This window comes from Channa argus, chromosome 21, assembly GCF_033026475.1.
Source record: "Channa argus isolate prfri chromosome 21, Channa argus male v1.0, whole genome shotgun sequence".
Classification (NCBI taxonomy): Eukaryota; Metazoa; Chordata; class Actinopteri; order Anabantiformes; family Channidae; genus Channa; species Channa argus.
In genome coordinates, this window is record NC_090217.1 from 12,746,212 (window position 1) to 12,762,140 (window position 15,929).

Here is a 15,929-nt window from a genome sequence, read left to right on the forward strand (position 1 = left end):
AAAAACAAAATGCAGGTTGACTCTGAGCAAACGTAGCTGTAATTACTGCTGCACGTCTGGTACTGACACTTTAAGTGTTTATCTTCAAGTTAGGGAGTGAACTGTAATTCACTTCTATACGCTTCCCTTTTGCCCTTTGCACTTGTAAAATACAAAGTACAATCTAAATAGCTTTCAGGTAAAGATTTAGATAAGACATTTGATACACTGGATACAGGGGGAAACTCACTGATTGGATTGTTATAACTTCCTTTATATTTTGTATGAAAAACTATGTTTGCCATTTTACAGAACGGTATGTGCTGGACTATTTCTTTGCCACTAACTTCTTGAGAGTCTTTGCCGGTTGCCTGGCAACTGCCCAGAGCCAAGAAATAAGCCTGCTAAAATGTATATAGCTTTCATTGCCTAGACCAGCAACCCAAATCCTGTGCATGAAACACAAGATGGAGAAGTGTTTATGTCCCCAGTATGAGATTTAATGTCACAGATTTTCAACAACAAGGTCTAGTTTGTAGTTTCTGCATCTCTGTGGCTGCAAAGTAAAGTAAATGCACGGACTGAGCACTGACAATGAAGTTCATAATTTCACACTATTTTATTTTGGCTCTTAATGTCCTTTCATTAAACATCCACCAGGGAAAAGGCTACTAACAGAGGTCTGCAGGCTAATTAGCTAATTAGATATTCAGCATGCAACATATTAAACAGCCCGTAAATGTAAATGCAAATGTCACTTGTGACGTCCTTTCAGATCAGTAACATTATTCACAACAAACGGTTTTTCTAATGGCCACAGCACAGGTTGGTTTACTGTGTAAACACTTCCCTAATTGCCAATTACCTACGTCAGAGGGTTTGCGTCATCAGAAAAGTTGAGATAGTTGTATGTTTAAAATAAATGTTACTACCAGTGAAACACTACTGTATCTTTGTTTATATGGTTTCAGGTATTTTTTCAGGTATTGTAGTGAACTGTGATGTCATTTCAGGACTTAACTAGTAAAAAAATAATTTTAAAGTTATATTGAGTTTGACTTGAATTCTGGAGTTTAACAATGTCCAATGCCCAAACCTGAAAGTTCTTTAAGGATCCTCCGTACGTTGTGGCCAATTATGGGTAATTTTGGAAGGTTTTGGTGGATGCATCATTTTACTAGTTTACCTCAAATGCAATCAGCGATTAATCAGAAATTCTGCATCATACCAGGTCAAACTACAACTGCGTCATGACCTTAAAATAAATCTATGACTGATGGCAGTGCCACCCTCATGGGCTGTAATTTTCAAAATGCCAAAACACTGTGTGCTTTCATCATCCCCAAAAGTAAAAATCAATGAGAAAGTGGAAAAAAAGAGCTCAGCTCAGAAAATTTCAGAGTACAATAAAAAAAAAAAAAATTATATACTAGAACACTCGATTTCTACCCCAAACACTGGCTGAACACCAGGTTGAATAGTGTAATCAACATTTGTATAATCGTCCCAGTTTGATTTTATTAAAGTCTCTCCTGCGAGCCGGCCCCGTGCTGCTTGATGTAATTAGAACGTAGTAATGATATAGGTTAGATGGAGAGCAATCACAGTGCCACTTTTTTCCCTAATTGAGCTTTCACTTCCAAAACAACGGAGACCACTGTGAGCAACAAAGCAATCAATAGGTTTTATTATAATTGTTAAATACTGTAGAATGTCAGATTCTGCTCATCACATTCGGCAGTAAGAATCCACGCTTTGTGTGATTTCTGCAATTGTATTTGAAAGCACTGGCATTTGTTACGTTTAATGAAAAAGAATAGCTGATCATGTCAACAGTATGAAAATAAAAGTCTCTTGGCTCGTTTGGCTCCACTTTAAACATTAGGTTTCTATATTTGCATTTACTCAGATATAAATCTAAGTTAAACCCATTGTAGTATTAAGCTCTTGTAAAATCTAGATCATGATGTTTTTTAAGTTAGATTAAGTTACATTAAACCTTCCTTCCTTATGGAATTACCTAACATTGGCTTAGATCGCCACCTAGTGTCTGAACATGGCTGATACACAGATTTAATTGAGACTAAAAACCTGCTGGACTATTTCAGACTTAATATTACATTAGTCATTTTATTCAAAGATACACACAAGATTGTATTAACATGTGGAACAGCATAGGTGGACACCTAAGAATGAATTGTAAGTTTATGGCAAATTAGCAAAAACTGACAGTGTCAGTCAAAACTGAGTGTCAGATGCAATAAAATCTGAAATCATGAATTACTCTCAATAAATTATAGAATGTCCCATTTGAACTTCCTCACCTGAGCTCAAATAAGAAAGCCTTAAAACAAGGGTGTAATCATGCCCTGATGGGACTAAAATCAACTATTTAATAAATTGTATGTATATATACTGAAAAAAAAAAATCAAAAAATCTAAATCGGAAATCTCACACAAACACATAAACAGAGAAATGAAAAGAGAAAAAAAACATATTCTATCATAAAGTACAAAATGTCAAATGTATTGACAAAACACATCTAAATTAACATTTCTGAATCGAGATTGATTGATCCTTATGGCTTGGTAAATATCAGATTAAAAATATGAAACATACTGTTAGTTGGTCCAATGTGTTCTTCACTGGCAAAACACAAAAGTCTTAGTCATTACAACAAACTCTGAAGTTTCACAACATGACTGTATGATTTTTGGTTTCCTTAAACACATTTACAACAAATAGCAACATTTTTTCCTCCAAGTTATTACTTAAAAGAACTGATTACATTATTTACATTTAGAGTACAAAAGTAAAAGAACCAAACGCAGTCTTGCCAATTCAAGGAAGCCTTTACAAAAATTGTCCAAATTACATACTTATTTTTCCACCTTAGAAAAAGGATCACTATTCCAACCAAAATGTTTGTGTACCGTCAAAAAAAAAAGAAGAAATCACAATATCGAATACCAACAGATGCAGTACAGTGCATTCAAACTTGTCTCTGTATTGGTTTCTTTTTTCTCTAAACCAACTATAAGCTAATGGGCTCAACAGGTCACCGAAGAGAAACAGATGGTTTATCAGCACAAAGCATGTAGCTGTCCAAGAATGTGACAGTCACAGCTGGGGAGGGCTTAGTTTTAGAAGGGTTGAAGCTTCATTCCCCACACATCACATCTTTTTCATACGACCAAAATGTGAGTTTATTCACAGTCAATTTACGGCCTTGTGATGGGGGCTTGTAACCTTTGTAAAGGAAAACCAGACAACAATCTGTAGATTGTCCGGCAAAAAATAAAATGTTTTTTGGTGTTCACAGCTGTGTCATGTTAAAATTTATAATACAGATTGTCCATTTAAAGCTACAATATGCAACTTAAGCTAGAATGAGATACCAAATCAATCCAGTCTGCTCCTCTGAACCCTGCTACTCCCTGCTTTGCTTTCTGCTTCTCCACTATTTCTTACAGTATGCCACCGTTGCAAAGGCCTTCAGGTATTTTAGATTATTTATTTATAATACATATAACTTGTGTGTATATATATAAATAACACTAGTAGCTGCCCTTTTCCACCAACATGAGACACAGAGGGTTTGATCGTCTCTGATTGGTTAGAAGGGCAAACCTCACTCGAAAACCCGAAGAAAGGAAAAGCTCCCTGCTACTGTCCATGCTGTTCTGTGAGTCTGACGGGTATAAATGAGCTATGGAGCATATTTCTTAGAAAACAATATTGTTTAAAACTTGCATACTGTAGCTTTTAAACTGTAAAACCTGTAAATGATCTAATTTGTGCTATAGTCTGTTACTGAGGTGTAACAAAGTCTATACTTCTATAGGGTGAAATGTAGTTCAATGTAAAGTAACACTAGAGAAACATTTTGAGTCATGGGACTTCTGATATCAGCGCTTCCCTCACTTGTTTTGTTCACCACATGAACCTCTGTGTGGCTGTGCTGTCTGGCCAGTGGAAAGTCTTAGTGATGAAGATGTAAAGTGTGGCAGCATTGACTGCTGTGTACAGGAGGAACTCCACAATGAGTCTGGGAAGAGACGGGAGAGGCATGTGTAGGCGATACATCAGATACGGAACAATGAAGTACCTAAACTCCAGCAGTTTCTGAGGGACTGTGGCAGCCAAGAGGCATGTCAAAAATGCCAAGCTCCAGAAGAGCGAGCGTGACTTTAGGGAGTCCAAAAAATTCCAGCCGGCGAAGATATACGCTGGGACGAGGATGAAGCGCACCAGCTCGTGCCTCTGGAAAAGCCTTTTCCACACATAGAAGGGGAAATGGCGATTATCTGCCAGGAGGTACTTGTGGGTGAAGGTAAACTTCCACACTAAGAGCAAAGTGATGCCAGTGATGAAGAAGAAGAACAAGGGCTGTCTTTTCAGAGCCTGCAGGAAGCGAAGAACGCGGTAGTAGCAAAGTGAGATGGGAAGCGAGAAGAAGAGGGCGAAGGAGAAGAAGTAAAAGATTTGGGGGAAGTTGAGGCAGGCCTCGTGGCTCGTCCTGTCACCCACCACTATCCCGTCATTTACCATCACAAACATGAGGAAACCCGCTGCTACTGCCGCATAAGGCCAGGCCAGCAGCAGCACCCCCTTGACATGACTGGGTGAGGTGAGGAACTCCAGAGTGAAAAGCATGATTTTCTTTGCTCCACTGAACGACAGAGGGACCTGTGATGCAGGGGACTTCTCATCCCGCTTCTTTGTATGCTCCACCCTCCAGGCCTCATCCATTTTGGCAGCCACCAGTGTGCCTGCGCAGAATGCCACCCAGATGATGTTGGTCTGACGGAAGAGCACAGAGCAGACGCCAAGGAGCGCTGATGCCTTGTGGCAGCCATAGAGCGTCATGAGGTAGGTGAAGAGAATGAAGAATGTGGAGCCGGCGTCTGTGTAATACAGGAAGTTGAAGAAGTAGAGCACAGGGAAGGTGGACAAAGACAGCGCTGAGAGGACCCTGCGGGAGGTTGTCCGTGTCTGGAAAAGAAGGAATGTGATATCAGACAACAACATTGTTCACAGAAGGTTGTCTTCATCATATGGCCTTACCTTCTCCCTGTGGTGCAGTTTGCAGATGAGCAGATAGAGCAAGTAGAGATTCCCGCAGTTGAAGAGCAGATTGATGAAGCGTAACATGGCCGTGGAACACACCACCTCGCCTGTCAGGTCAGCGAGCCACACCACAGGCTTGATGACCCCAACAGAGATGAGGTAAAGGCCTGGCAGAGTGGTGATCATCGGGTCCCACTGAAAGACAATCAGCCCTATGTTAAACGTTGGAAATGTAGTATCCAACATTCTTTAGAGCTTTACAAATAGCAGGAACTAAAAGTCAGGCTACCTGTATTTTTATACTTTATACTAAGATTATGTGTTTAATTTGTCTTTTGCTACAATACTAAATCACCAAAGGACCCTCTAAGTTTGGTCATGAACATTTAAGCTATCTTGAAAACGAATTCCCTTTTGTCAATGGAACAATTTTACCATTGACTTGAGTTTACACCGGATTAACTGACTTTAAGACCAGCTTCACAAGCTGCCACATCATTTTAAATGACAAACGTTCAGCTGTTAGTTAACCTTAATCCGTTAACGTTAAAACTATAATAGGTTCGCTACTGTGACAAGCAAGTTTACCTCGTTGAATTTCCCATGACAGTACTTCTGAGCTTGTGGAACATGAAAAATCTCGTCCATGTAAGGCTCCCTCTGCTCTCGAGTGACTCTTGAGAACAGCAGGCATGATATGAAAAAGTTGGTGCTGCAGAGAGCAGTGAAGATGTAGCCTTCAAATTTCTCCATGTTTGATGAAAAATCGGTGTAAAGGAAAATGGAGTCAAAAGCTAGCTGCTATAATGATGTGCGTACCGCATAACTACTAGATTCGCCTATTAAAATTGATGTACAGCTACAATTTCGAGGGGAAAGTGGTTCAAGTCCGTACAGAATTGAGATACGGAAGTTCAGTTTGCGACAGCTGTCTGTCCGCTGCGGAAACACGCTCGGAAACACGCGTTCCTAGGTTGTGCTAAATAATTTAGCTTTGCACTTATATATAATAAAAAAAGAAACATGCTATACCTATATTTATATTTGCCATTATTACACATAGGATGAATCTTAAAATTAATTTGTCTTTGTTTTGGGAACCTTTTACCAAAGAGGAAACTTCCGCTCAAGCGGGGTTACCGTGTTATTGTTCCCCTTGTGTACAGACCTCATGTGAAGCATTGTAATTGAACTTTACTTGTAATTTTCGCATATTTCACTAAACGTTTTGCAGCATGTATCTGACACAGGAGCTAGAGCTTTTTCCTGACCACAGAGTGACTCAAATGCTTTTTAAGGAAGTAAAAAACGCCGTAGACTTGAGACAAAGTGCCGTGGAGGGTAAACTACATTGTGCCCTGATCAACCCTACAATGGTAACATTAAGATATTTCGTAATTAGGATCAGCAAGGATTTGTGAATGTATGTCATTTATGTATATGCTCATTACTTGTCATTTGCGTTTCTTTAATTCTATTATTTTGTCCATTTTTCTTCTACAGCTAGTGAATCATTTTCAAGTGTTGGTAGCCGCAAATAAGGCTCTACATTTACAGAAAACAGGAAAAATGAAGACAAGAAGTATGTACTCTGAAATAATCTTCAACTTGTCACCCACTAATAATGTAAGTAAGATAACTAGCCATTTGTGATGATGCATACACAGTCACCACAAATAATTTGTTATTGTTATTGTTATTCAAAAATGTAAGATTCTTTGTTTGTTGTAGTTAGACTTTGTAACTGTCTCTAGGTAGGACCATGATGAGATAACACTGACTGAAACTGACCCAAAACTTAGTTTCATAGTCTGTTTACATTGTGCCTGTAGAGGTGATCTTACTCGTATCTGATGGTCAAACACGAGTACTTCACTCCGCAGATCGTTGTAGGATGAACATTGAACATTTATTGTATTTGTTTCTTAACTTAGCCGATAACGGACTAATTGTAAATAGTACTTTACAAACAGTAATCTCACAAACAGCTTTATCAAACAAGTTTCTCAACGTATGGCTAAACCCACAGAACTCGTTTCTCAAAGTACGTCTGAATCCACAGAAGTCTGTAAGACACCGTGTGCCTCCACAGCTACACTCTGAACCCTTCTCTTCTACCTTTTTGTGGTCCCCACTACCTTGTAGTCAGTTCCTTTGCTCCAATTACCGTGTCCCTTGTAGTCCATGTCTATACCTTTCAATAGCTGAGCTGAGCTGAACTGAACTCTCTTGTCATTGCTTTGCATTGTTTCCGTAAATTTAAAAGGTAAACTACAAAGGCAAACTATAAAGCCACATGATGTCCATTATGACATCATCAGTACAGCTTTCATATACCTCTTAGTCTAATTAACATTGCAATACACAGCATAAACAAAAGACAGAGGAAACCCTGGTTGACTCATAAAGTGCCTCTGATTGTTTTGCTTCGCTTTACAAACTTCTCTCTTTGTAAATGTTTAGCATGGATTCGTAGTCAACCTTACAAGTTTAATTCCCTTCACCTTTTTTTCTGTCTCCACTCGCTTTTCTTTTCTTTGAATATTTTGTTTCTATTTTTATTTGTGTTTGCTTGTATCTTTGTATTTTGTGTCTATATGTAGTCTGTATGGTCATTATGTCTATTTGTATTTATGTCTTTAAGTTTTCTATGTTTCTTGATGTGTCTCTACACATATTTTCTGTGTGGTTGTTTTGCAAGAGATTGTAGTAATTTTGTGTTCATTTTGTAGTTGCCTTTGATGTCATAAAATGTCAGACATTCTGGCTCAGGATCAGCCCATGCACATGTAAACACTCCAAATCACAATGATTAAAACTGATATTTTAAATGCTTCTCCTAATACAGATCTCAGAGGCCTTTAAAAGGTTTGGGACCTCAGATGGTGATGATGCTGTCATGGTTGTCCTGGTTCACAACAAAGATGAGACCCAGCTTATTTCAGACATTGTAGCCAAGGTGGATGGACTGCAAATTCCAGTGGGAGACATTTCCTCACTGTCAGACCCTGCAAAGATCAAAAAGGTTCCTTTACCTCTAGTTCAATTTTATGTGACTCGTTCTGTATAATGTGGGCTTGGTATACGTCTGGTAATTTGCTTCATTTAAACCATGCTCGAGAGATAATGTAATATTCAATTCATATTTAGCTAGTACAAATGTTCCTTCATCATCAGTAGTAAAAAATATGGTCAAGGAGTATATATAAAAGAAATTAATTGTGAAATAATGAAAATTATATCCGTGCAAAAGTTTCCATTTACCTTGATAAATTAACAAAAAATTTCTGATGAAGAAACAGTAGTAGCTGAATTGAATGTGCAATAAATATTATGTTGATGGAAATTATCTTTGTTTTATCTTTTACCTATAGATATATTAAATTGGATATATACAGTTAATGTAAATATTGATATGCTAGATAAAAATATTTAAACAATACTCCTTTGTGACTCTGTTTCAGCTGTACAAAGTCACACCCCAGGAGGAAAAGTGCGGGACTCTGCTGGACGCCGTTGTTTGCAGAATGGCCACCAAAGATGTCATGTAGCTCCATCAAGATATAAAACCAGAACTATTTTAATAGAACATATCTTGTATTTTGTCATATAAGATATTACTAAGGTTTTTTCTTCTCATTGTTCCCCAACACATTTTAAGGATTGAAAGCTTCAGATGCTCAGTGTGGTATATTTCCTTGACTTTGGGCATTTTTAGAGACAGCTGAAGGCGAAGTCTGAGACAAAGCTGGTGTCATTAGTGCAGCAGTTGTTAATAATGGATCTAAAGTGCTTACGGCCAAATATCAGCATGGTCTCTAGTGGGTTTGAAAAAAAATCTTTTTTACATCTACTTCAAACTACATGTCAATCAAACCCTGTCAGTTTAAGATAACCATAATGTTAAACATAATTGAATGCAGCATGGACTTTCATCTTCTCTAAAGGGAATTCCATTTGCATACCTAAAATGAAATCAAGGTGTTTATTAAAAGATTACCAAGTTTGATTACCAGGAGATTATTTTTGAAAATTCATATTATAGTTAATAAAAAAAGTTTGTCATGATTCACCTTCACCTCTATTACAACAAATACATCACAACATAAACTCATACAATTAGTCCTTGATTCCTCCCCATTAGCTACTCATTGCCCCAGGTTTATCAGAATTAGTCATATGGTGTCTGAGATATTTGTCAGTCGGGGAAGTTAATGAGCTCATCTTTTCCTATGTTTCCTCCGGTGAGAATGCACACGATGGCCTTCCCCTCCAGGTCAGGTATCTTGTTGTTAACAATGGCAGCGAAGGCAGCAGAACCCGATGGCTCCACCACAAGTCCTGACTTGTAGAGTGTGGACACTGCTGTCTTGATCTCTTCATCACTCACCAGGACTATTGCCTCCACATAACGCTTGCACAACTCATAAGGCAGCCTGCCTGTGATGCAAAAAAGCAAAGGTGATACAAATTACAACAGTTAATAGAATGTGTTTCTTAATCCCAAAATACAAAACACTTATGTCAACTTGATTCGTGGAAGAAGATGCGCTTGCTTAAGCTTGTCTGTTCGTTGCACTAAGTGTGGGTTTTAGAGAGACATGGCCATGAAAGCGACTTTAATTTTTAAACAGCAAAAATAATATTACATCTAAAATAAAAGTATAGCAAACTATGGCAGACTGACTTGACAAAGGGAGGCAAATCATGAAAAACCTGATAATTTGGGGCTTATTCTCCTTTTAAATGTGGGTCAAGTCTGGGGAGAAAAAAAAGTGTCTAAATGAACAATAAAAAATATTGGTCATCAAATTACCACAATATGTTTGGCATAGTACCTGCAAAAGGTGGTGCTAGACCTGAAGCGATACTATATGTGTCCATGCCCACTGGTTTCTTCTCAATGAAGCTTTTGTACATGGTGCAGGCTGGGTTTGAAACACAATTACAAAGTCAAACAGCAAAGTCAAAGTCTGTGACTGGGCTGGTTTTGCAGACTTAAACAGCTATTGTTGAATTTTTACCTCCCTCCGGTTCCACTCCGTAGATCCTGGTCTTATCACAGCCTGACAATTTGATGGCAGCGGCTACACCGGCCAGCAGCCCCCCTCCACCACAACACACCACCACCACATCAGGCTCAGAATTCACCTCCAGCACCTCCAAACCAAGGCTGAACAAAAAGAAACAAACTGAGGTTTTAAGTGTCAGCTATAATTACTGGTTGAAAAGCAGTTAGATTAACTTTTAGAAACTTGCTGTCAAATTTACTGTGGAACAATAAATAGCACAGTCGATCAAAACAGTAAAATATTCAAATATAATTACTTTCATTTCAGAGCAATTTGCCAGAAAATATATTTAAAAACAATCATTACATCATGTCTTCATCTCTGAATGATTCTGATCTATCTTTTACCTAAGAGCATCCACAATGTATCTGAATGTACCTTGCATGTCCTGCTATTAAATCCAAGTCATCAAAGGAGTGCAGGAACGTCATCTTGTCTTCCTGAATGCAGCGGTTCACCACATTTATCAGACTGTAGGGTGGAACTCGCTCCACCTCCACCCCAAAACTCTAAAGACGACAAGAACTCACTTTCATGACTTAATACGAATACATCAAAAGGAATCTGCAAGAACATCTTACTTAAAAGTGACATTTTAAAATCCTGCTGAAGTGAGAAGACGTTGATTTTAGTGAATGAGAATTGAGATGATCTCTGACCTGTATAAGAGTGGCTTTGGACAAAGGGGCAGTTTCCGGCATCACCACTTTGCCCTTTGACCCATAATGTTTTATAGCATATGCAAAAGACTTCCCATAGTTCCCTGCAGACATGGTAACAAAATGACCACTCTTAGGTTGCCTTGCAAACTGATTGGCTACTCCTCTGATCTTAAAAGAACCTGTGAAGTAAACACAGACATGTCTCGAAATCAGTTAACTTGTGAGACACTGTTGTGTGAGACTCATGAATTGTAAGACTGGCTTCCTCTAACCTGTTCTCTGCATGTTTTCCAATTTGACAAGGATCTTGCAGTTGATGCTGAGAGGCAGGGTGGTCTGGCACCAGGGAATCATGGGAGTGTTGATGACACCCAGAGGGCTGCTCCTCACTGTCTGCATAGCTTCTTTCAGCATATCCAGGGTGACAGCATCTGCAGAAACCTCACCCATCTGTGGCACAAGCACACACTTTAATGTCAGAATTTCATTTTGATTGTGTAGTAAATATGCTGATAACATTGTGCAACTTAATGGTGTATATAATGTTTCATTCACTGCAGTATATTTCAATAAATTATTATATTGTACAGGACTTAAAGATCAGGCCTGAAAATGGACTTGTGCAGTCCAAGTAACTTATTCACAAGCAGTCCAGCAAATCAATTTAAAAAATCTACTTCTTATAAAAGACTCATTAAAGAACAAAAAATATATTTTAATTGTATTCGCTTATTTCCCACTGACCTTGTCATTTGTTTGGATTTTACTTTTACTGTAAGCACAGGCAGCTCCGTGACGTTTACAGTGTTCCGACATTTTCAGACCCCCTCAGCGAAGTAGTTCCGGTTTAAGGTGTGTTTCCAGACGGACGTTATTATTAAACGAACTGTAAGCATGGCGGCTCCAGAGAGTGGCATTAGACAGATCTTGGCAAATTTCTCTTAGTTACATGAACCAAATAGTAATAATTAGAAGATATATCATTTTAAAATATGGGATTTTTAAGGCACGTCGTGTGCGCAATGTCCGGAGGTGTTGACAGCTCTGTCGCGGCGTTGTTACTCAAGAGAAGGGGTGAGACAAATTGATATGTCCTGAAATGTTGTTAAGGATGTAGGGTCAAGCAGCTGATATGGCTCAAATGGAATAATAGCAATACTCAGAAACACAAATATTTTTTCCTGTTATTTAATATCCTCTCTTTCATGTGAAGGCTACAGTGTGACAGGGGTTTTTATGAAGAACTGGGACTCTCTGGATGAGAGAGGAGTGTGTACTACAGAGAGAGACTGTGAAGACGCCTACAGAGTGTGTCAGAGCCTGGACATCCCCTTTCATCAAGTGTCCTACGTGAAAGAGTACTGGCACGAAGTATTCAGGTATTTGATTCTGACCTGAAAAAAATCACAGCATTTTGGGTTGTTAAATCTTTTCAAATTCTATCAGGTCTGTGCTCTGTGCATTTCCAGTTATCTCTTGAAGGAATATGAGAAGGGAAGGACACCAAATCCAGATATCCTATGCAACAAACACATCAAATTCAACCATTTCTACAAATATGCCATCAATGTTCTGGGTATGTATCACAATGTGATTATACACTGACATAAACTTAGTTTATGTAATTTGACGATAATTTATGAAATACAGAATTCTTGTTAAAAAGGTCTTATAATACGTGTGATGCTGTTTAGGTGCCGATGCCTTTGCAACAGGCCACTATGCCAGAACATCACAAGAAGATGAAGATGTGTTTGAGCACACACACACATCTCCACCTACTACACTCTTCAGAAACCGATTTGAGATGAGAAATCGTAAGTGTTGGTTGTTTTTCTTTGAGTGGTTCACCTCTTTTACTTATCAGTTGTTGGAGTAGTTCCTTACGATGCCTTAACATTGTAAGACATTGCTGGCTTTCAGATTAAACCCATGTAATGGAATTTTTTTTTCTTCTTCTTCTTTGTGCCAGCGGTGCACTTGTACAAGGGAGCAGATCTCCTCAAAGACCAAACCTTCTTCCTGAGTCAGATCTCACAGGACGCCTTGCGACAAACCATGTTTCCACTCGCTGGACTCACCAAAGCATTTGTGAAAAAGATTGCTGCTGAAGCTGGATTTTACCATGTGCTAAAGAAGAAAGAGGTACATACAGTACAAATCGTGTTAAAAATACATCAGACATATGTAAATAGGGTTTGTTTTTAAAAATCACAAACTCTGAGTAAATCTCGGTGTGCTCATTTTCTTACAGAGTATGGGCATTTGCTTTATTGGAGAAAGAAACTTTGAAAAGTTTATTTTGGAGGTGAGAACTGAAACGTTGAATATAGTTCTGCGTATTAATTTTAAAATGTTATCTTCTCTGGGTTAGAAATGGTGCGTCTGGCATTCGTTTCTAGCTAAAAAGCCATAATATATTAAAAGATGTAAATAACGCAATACTGTTTTTTTTGTTTTTTTTTGTTTTTTTTTCAGTATCTAGAACCGAAACCAGGGAACTTTGTCTCCATTGAGGATGGGACTTTAATGGGAAAGCACAAAGGTATGAATGTAGTTCAGAGATTCTCAAATTAAGAGCTAGAATAGTGTGTCTGAATTAATGGCCCTTAATATGTTTTATCTTAAACCAAATGATTGCTTTGTGTTTATATTCAAAAAGGCTGGTTCACGCTGACGCTAGGCCAGAGGGCAAGGATAGGAGGACAGAGAGATGCTTGGTTTGTAGTGGACAAAGACATCTCTACTGGAGATGTGTTTGTGGTGAGGAAATCTGTCTCAGCTTTCTTTGAGATTGAAACAACTCCTAGTTTGAACCTTGACCAAAAAATGCTGCTTCTTTAAACTTTTGTGACTCAGGCTCCGACCACAAATCACCCAGCTCTTTTTCGTGACACGCTACGGACTGATCGTTTCCACTGGATTGCAGTTGACCCTCCTCCTGAACTAGTCAGAACCCAGATGATGGAGTGTCATTTCCGCTTCATCCACCAGATGCCACTCAGTAAGTCTCATCTCATTAGGGCCTGCAAACAATTAAAAGTAATGTATAGCTTATAAGATATGATACTCTGTTAGTACAGTTATAATAAAATGAACTGAACACAACACATGACTTTGTTAAAGAAGTAGTTAATGGACAGAAAATGAATGCAACCTATTTTGATAATTGTATAAGTGATTTTTAATGTGAAACTCCCACACATTTCATGGTTCTATCTTCTATTTTACCTATTTAATTGTGAAGTGCATTTCTGTTTAATTAATTTATGAGAAAAACAGAAATATAAAATCCACTTTAATATATTATCATCATATGGCCAATTTTATTACTTTAAGTACATTTTCAAAACAGTTTTACTTCAGTGCATTACTTTTACTTGTATTTGTACTTGTAAAACTGCAGTTCAATATGCAGCTTTTAAGAATTGAGTTAGCAGTAGCATGAGATTCTACATCTATCTACTATCCTCTACTGAGCTCTTCTTCTGAGTCATTATCAAACTACAATAAATAAGACGCAACAAAACTTAATAATCAAGGAGAAATAATAAATAAATTCTCTGACTGGTCAGGAGGATGATCCTCACTCTAAATCGGTAAAAAAAACAAATATCTCATCACTGCTGTCAGTGTTGACCAATGAATCTGGGTCACAGAAGCCGTTGACAGCCCTTCGCTACAATAATGTGTTTTGGCGCATATTCTTTTACAAAAAAATATTAAAAGAAATGTAAATACTTCAGCTCTAAGTGAAGGATCTAAGCACTTTTGTGTAGACTGATGCTGTGAAAGTTAGGCAACACTAAACTGAAAGTACAACTTGATTTTTTTGCTTTGCAGCTCCCTGCACAGTAACTCTTAACATGGACGGCTCTGTGTGGATTTCACTTTCCCAACCAGTCAGAGCTCTGACACCTGGACAGGTAACAGCTCACATACCTGAGTAACAGTATAGTTGCTCAGTACTATGCTTTTAGACTAGATGTAGTGCAGATTCCTCTGTGTAAATTAATGTTATATTTTCACTGTTACCGTTTTAATTTGTGTTTCTTAGCTTTTCTTTCCATCCTTTCCCCAGTTTGCTGTGTTGTACAAAGGGGACGAGTGTCTGGGCAGTGGGAAGATCATCCAGCTGGGGCCTAGTGAATACACACTCCAGCAGGGGAGAGAAGGGTTGATAGGAGCAGCCCGGCACAACGAACCGCAGACCCCTGAAGCAGCCAGCTGAGATGACCTCACTGCTTGGTCAGGTTACTTTAGGTAGAGCACACTGTTTCTCAAGAGGAACTGTCTCTTAGACAGACGTTTGTGACCTAGTGCCTGCGTTTTTTAAATGCTGAACTTTTACATCTCCACGAGAGGAAATGGCTGATTTCTGTTCTGCGTCATCATATTGATACTATGAGATCATCCTTTTGCTGCTAAAATACAAGTGTGTTTTGAAATGGAAACTATAACGAAATAAGATGGTTTACCAAGTAAGACTGACCTTACTTTGGAAATAAATCATTTCCACTCTTTGACATCAGACATTACAAAACCAGCACCTCACAAATGTTTCAGAGAAAGGATGTTGGTTGTTTTTACTCCACTGAACACTCACGACATTAGTCAATTTGCTTTTACCGTTTTCTGTGCATCACAAAGACCTGTGCAGTGAAATAACTGCATTTACGGCAGAGCTGCTGGATAATCATGCGCATGAGTTTAAGTGAAGGATGTTTTTGTACTACTGAGGTTTTAAAATGTCAATTTTCTTAAAAGTTCTCAGTGTTATGGGCTGTTTCTGGAAGAAAGTCTTTTTTTCAGGACACAGTGTAGTCTGACCCCCCCCCCCCAGTCATCTGTGAAGGTGACCTTTATGTTGCTCTGTTTTACTTCCTGTGCATCTTAAAGGCGGCTTGACTTTTCTAATGAATTCATTCTATTCCTTTACCTTTTTCTGATTGTCTGTCATGTATGTTCACTACTTTCTGAGCTAACTACAAACAAAGATAAAAATTCTGTTTTTTATATGTTAAAACACTTAACATCCCGCTGTGTTAAAGTTGTAGCACTTGCTACATGTACCACTTCCTAAAGTACAAATTGTAAATATTGAAAAATCTTCGAAAATGAATAAAGAAAATAGTAATGTGCCGA

General features: G+C 38.3%; 4 protein-coding genes across 5 annotated transcripts; 2 read left to right on the plus strand and 2 right to left on the minus strand.

Moving 5' to 3' along the window:
- Positions 1–2,089: 2,089 nt before the first annotated feature.
- Positions 2,090–5,996, minus strand: alg10 (ALG10 alpha-1,2-mannosyltransferase). Its single transcript, XM_067489917.1, has 3 exons — positions 5,639–5,996; positions 5,048–5,245; positions 2,090–4,975 (listed from the first exon to the last, which is right to left on the minus strand). Exons 1-3 carry the CDS (start codon positions 5,801–5,803, stop codon positions 3,914–3,916), a joined length of 1,425 nt encoding a protein of 474 aa, XP_067346018.1. The 5' UTR covers positions 5,804–5,996; the 3' UTR covers positions 2,090–3,913.
- Positions 5,997–6,171: 175 nt separating this feature from the next.
- Positions 6,172–9,059, plus strand: tprkb (Tp53rk binding protein). Its single transcript, XM_067489920.1, has 4 exons — positions 6,172–6,426; positions 6,554–6,676; positions 7,899–8,075; positions 8,515–9,059. The coding sequence occupies exons 1-4, from the start codon at positions 6,286–6,288 to the stop codon at positions 8,599–8,601; spliced, it is 528 nt and encodes a 175-aa protein (XP_067346021.1). The 5' UTR covers positions 6,172–6,285; the 3' UTR covers positions 8,602–9,059.
- A 58-nt stretch (positions 9,060–9,117) lies between these two features.
- On the minus strand, positions 9,118–11,626 carry srr (serine racemase). Its single transcript, XM_067489918.1, has 7 exons — positions 11,529–11,626; positions 11,057–11,234; positions 10,782–10,963; positions 10,501–10,631; positions 10,075–10,223; positions 9,889–9,978; positions 9,118–9,490 (listed from the first exon to the last, which is right to left on the minus strand). Exons 1-7 carry the CDS (start codon positions 11,598–11,600, stop codon positions 9,249–9,251), a joined length of 1,044 nt encoding a protein of 347 aa, XP_067346019.1. The 5' UTR covers positions 11,601–11,626; the 3' UTR covers positions 9,118–9,248.
- Positions 11,627–11,665: 39 nt separating this feature from the next.
- Positions 11,666–15,929, plus strand: trmu (tRNA 5-methylaminomethyl-2-thiouridylate methyltransferase). Of its 2 annotated transcripts, XM_067489921.1 has the most exons (11): positions 11,666–11,858; positions 11,998–12,163; positions 12,254–12,360; positions 12,479–12,601; positions 12,757–12,929; positions 13,039–13,092; positions 13,263–13,329; positions 13,447–13,547; positions 13,644–13,788; positions 14,628–14,710; positions 14,866–15,929. In XM_067489921.1, the coding sequence occupies exons 1-11, from the start codon at positions 11,777–11,779 to the stop codon at positions 15,013–15,015; spliced, it is 1,251 nt and encodes a 416-aa protein (XP_067346022.1). In that variant the 5' UTR covers positions 11,666–11,776; the 3' UTR covers positions 15,016–15,929. The 2 variants fall into 2 exon arrangements, with proteins under 2 accessions (XP_067346022.1, XP_067346023.1); XM_067489922.1 differs by lacking the exon at positions 14,628–14,710.

Excerpts from the sequence above, each read along its gene's own strand:
- alg10 (XM_067489917.1), bottom strand. The coding sequence starts at position 5,803 with ATGGAGAAATTTGAAGGCTACATCTTCACTGCTCTCTGCAGCACCAAC. Across the intron at positions 5,246-5,638 it reads GTCATGGGAAATTCAACGAG|TGGGACCCGATGATCACCAC; the intron begins GTAAACTTGCTT and ends ATTGTCTTTCAG. Across the intron at positions 4,976-5,047 it reads AACTGCACCACAGGGAGAAG|ACACGGACAACCTCCCGCAG; the intron begins GTAAGGCCATAT and ends CTTCTTTTCCAG.
- tprkb (XM_067489920.1), top strand. The coding sequence starts at position 6,286 with ATGTATCTGACACAGGAGCTAGAGCTTTTTCCTGACCACAGAGTGACT. Across the intron at positions 6,427-6,553 it reads CCCTGATCAACCCTACAATG|CTAGTGAATCATTTTCAAGT; the intron begins GTAACATTAAGA and ends TTTCTTCTACAG. Across the intron at positions 8,076-8,514 it reads ACCCTGCAAAGATCAAAAAG|CTGTACAAAGTCACACCCCA; the intron begins GTTCCTTTACCT and ends ACTCTGTTTCAG.
- srr (XM_067489918.1), bottom strand. The coding sequence starts at position 11,600 with ATGTCGGAACACTGTAAACGTCACGGAGCTGCCTGTGCTTACAGTAAA. Across the intron at positions 10,964-11,056 it reads GGAAAACATGCAGAGAACAG|GTTCTTTTAAGATCAGAGGA; the intron begins GTTAGAGGAAGC and ends TTTACTTCACAG. Across the intron at positions 9,491-9,888 it reads TCTAGCACCACCTTTTGCAG|GCAGGCTGCCTTATGAGTTG; the intron begins GTACTATGCCAA and ends TTTGCATCACAG.
- trmu (XM_067489921.1), top strand. The coding sequence starts at position 11,777 with ATGGGATTTTTAAGGCACGTCGTGTGCGCAATGTCCGGAGGTGTTGAC. Across the intron at positions 12,602-12,756 it reads CCGATTTGAGATGAGAAATC|CGGTGCACTTGTACAAGGGA; the intron begins GTAAGTGTTGGT and ends TCTTTGTGCCAG. Across the intron at positions 13,330-13,446 it reads TTTAATGGGAAAGCACAAAG|GCTGGTTCACGCTGACGCTA; the intron begins GTATGAATGTAG and ends ATATTCAAAAAG.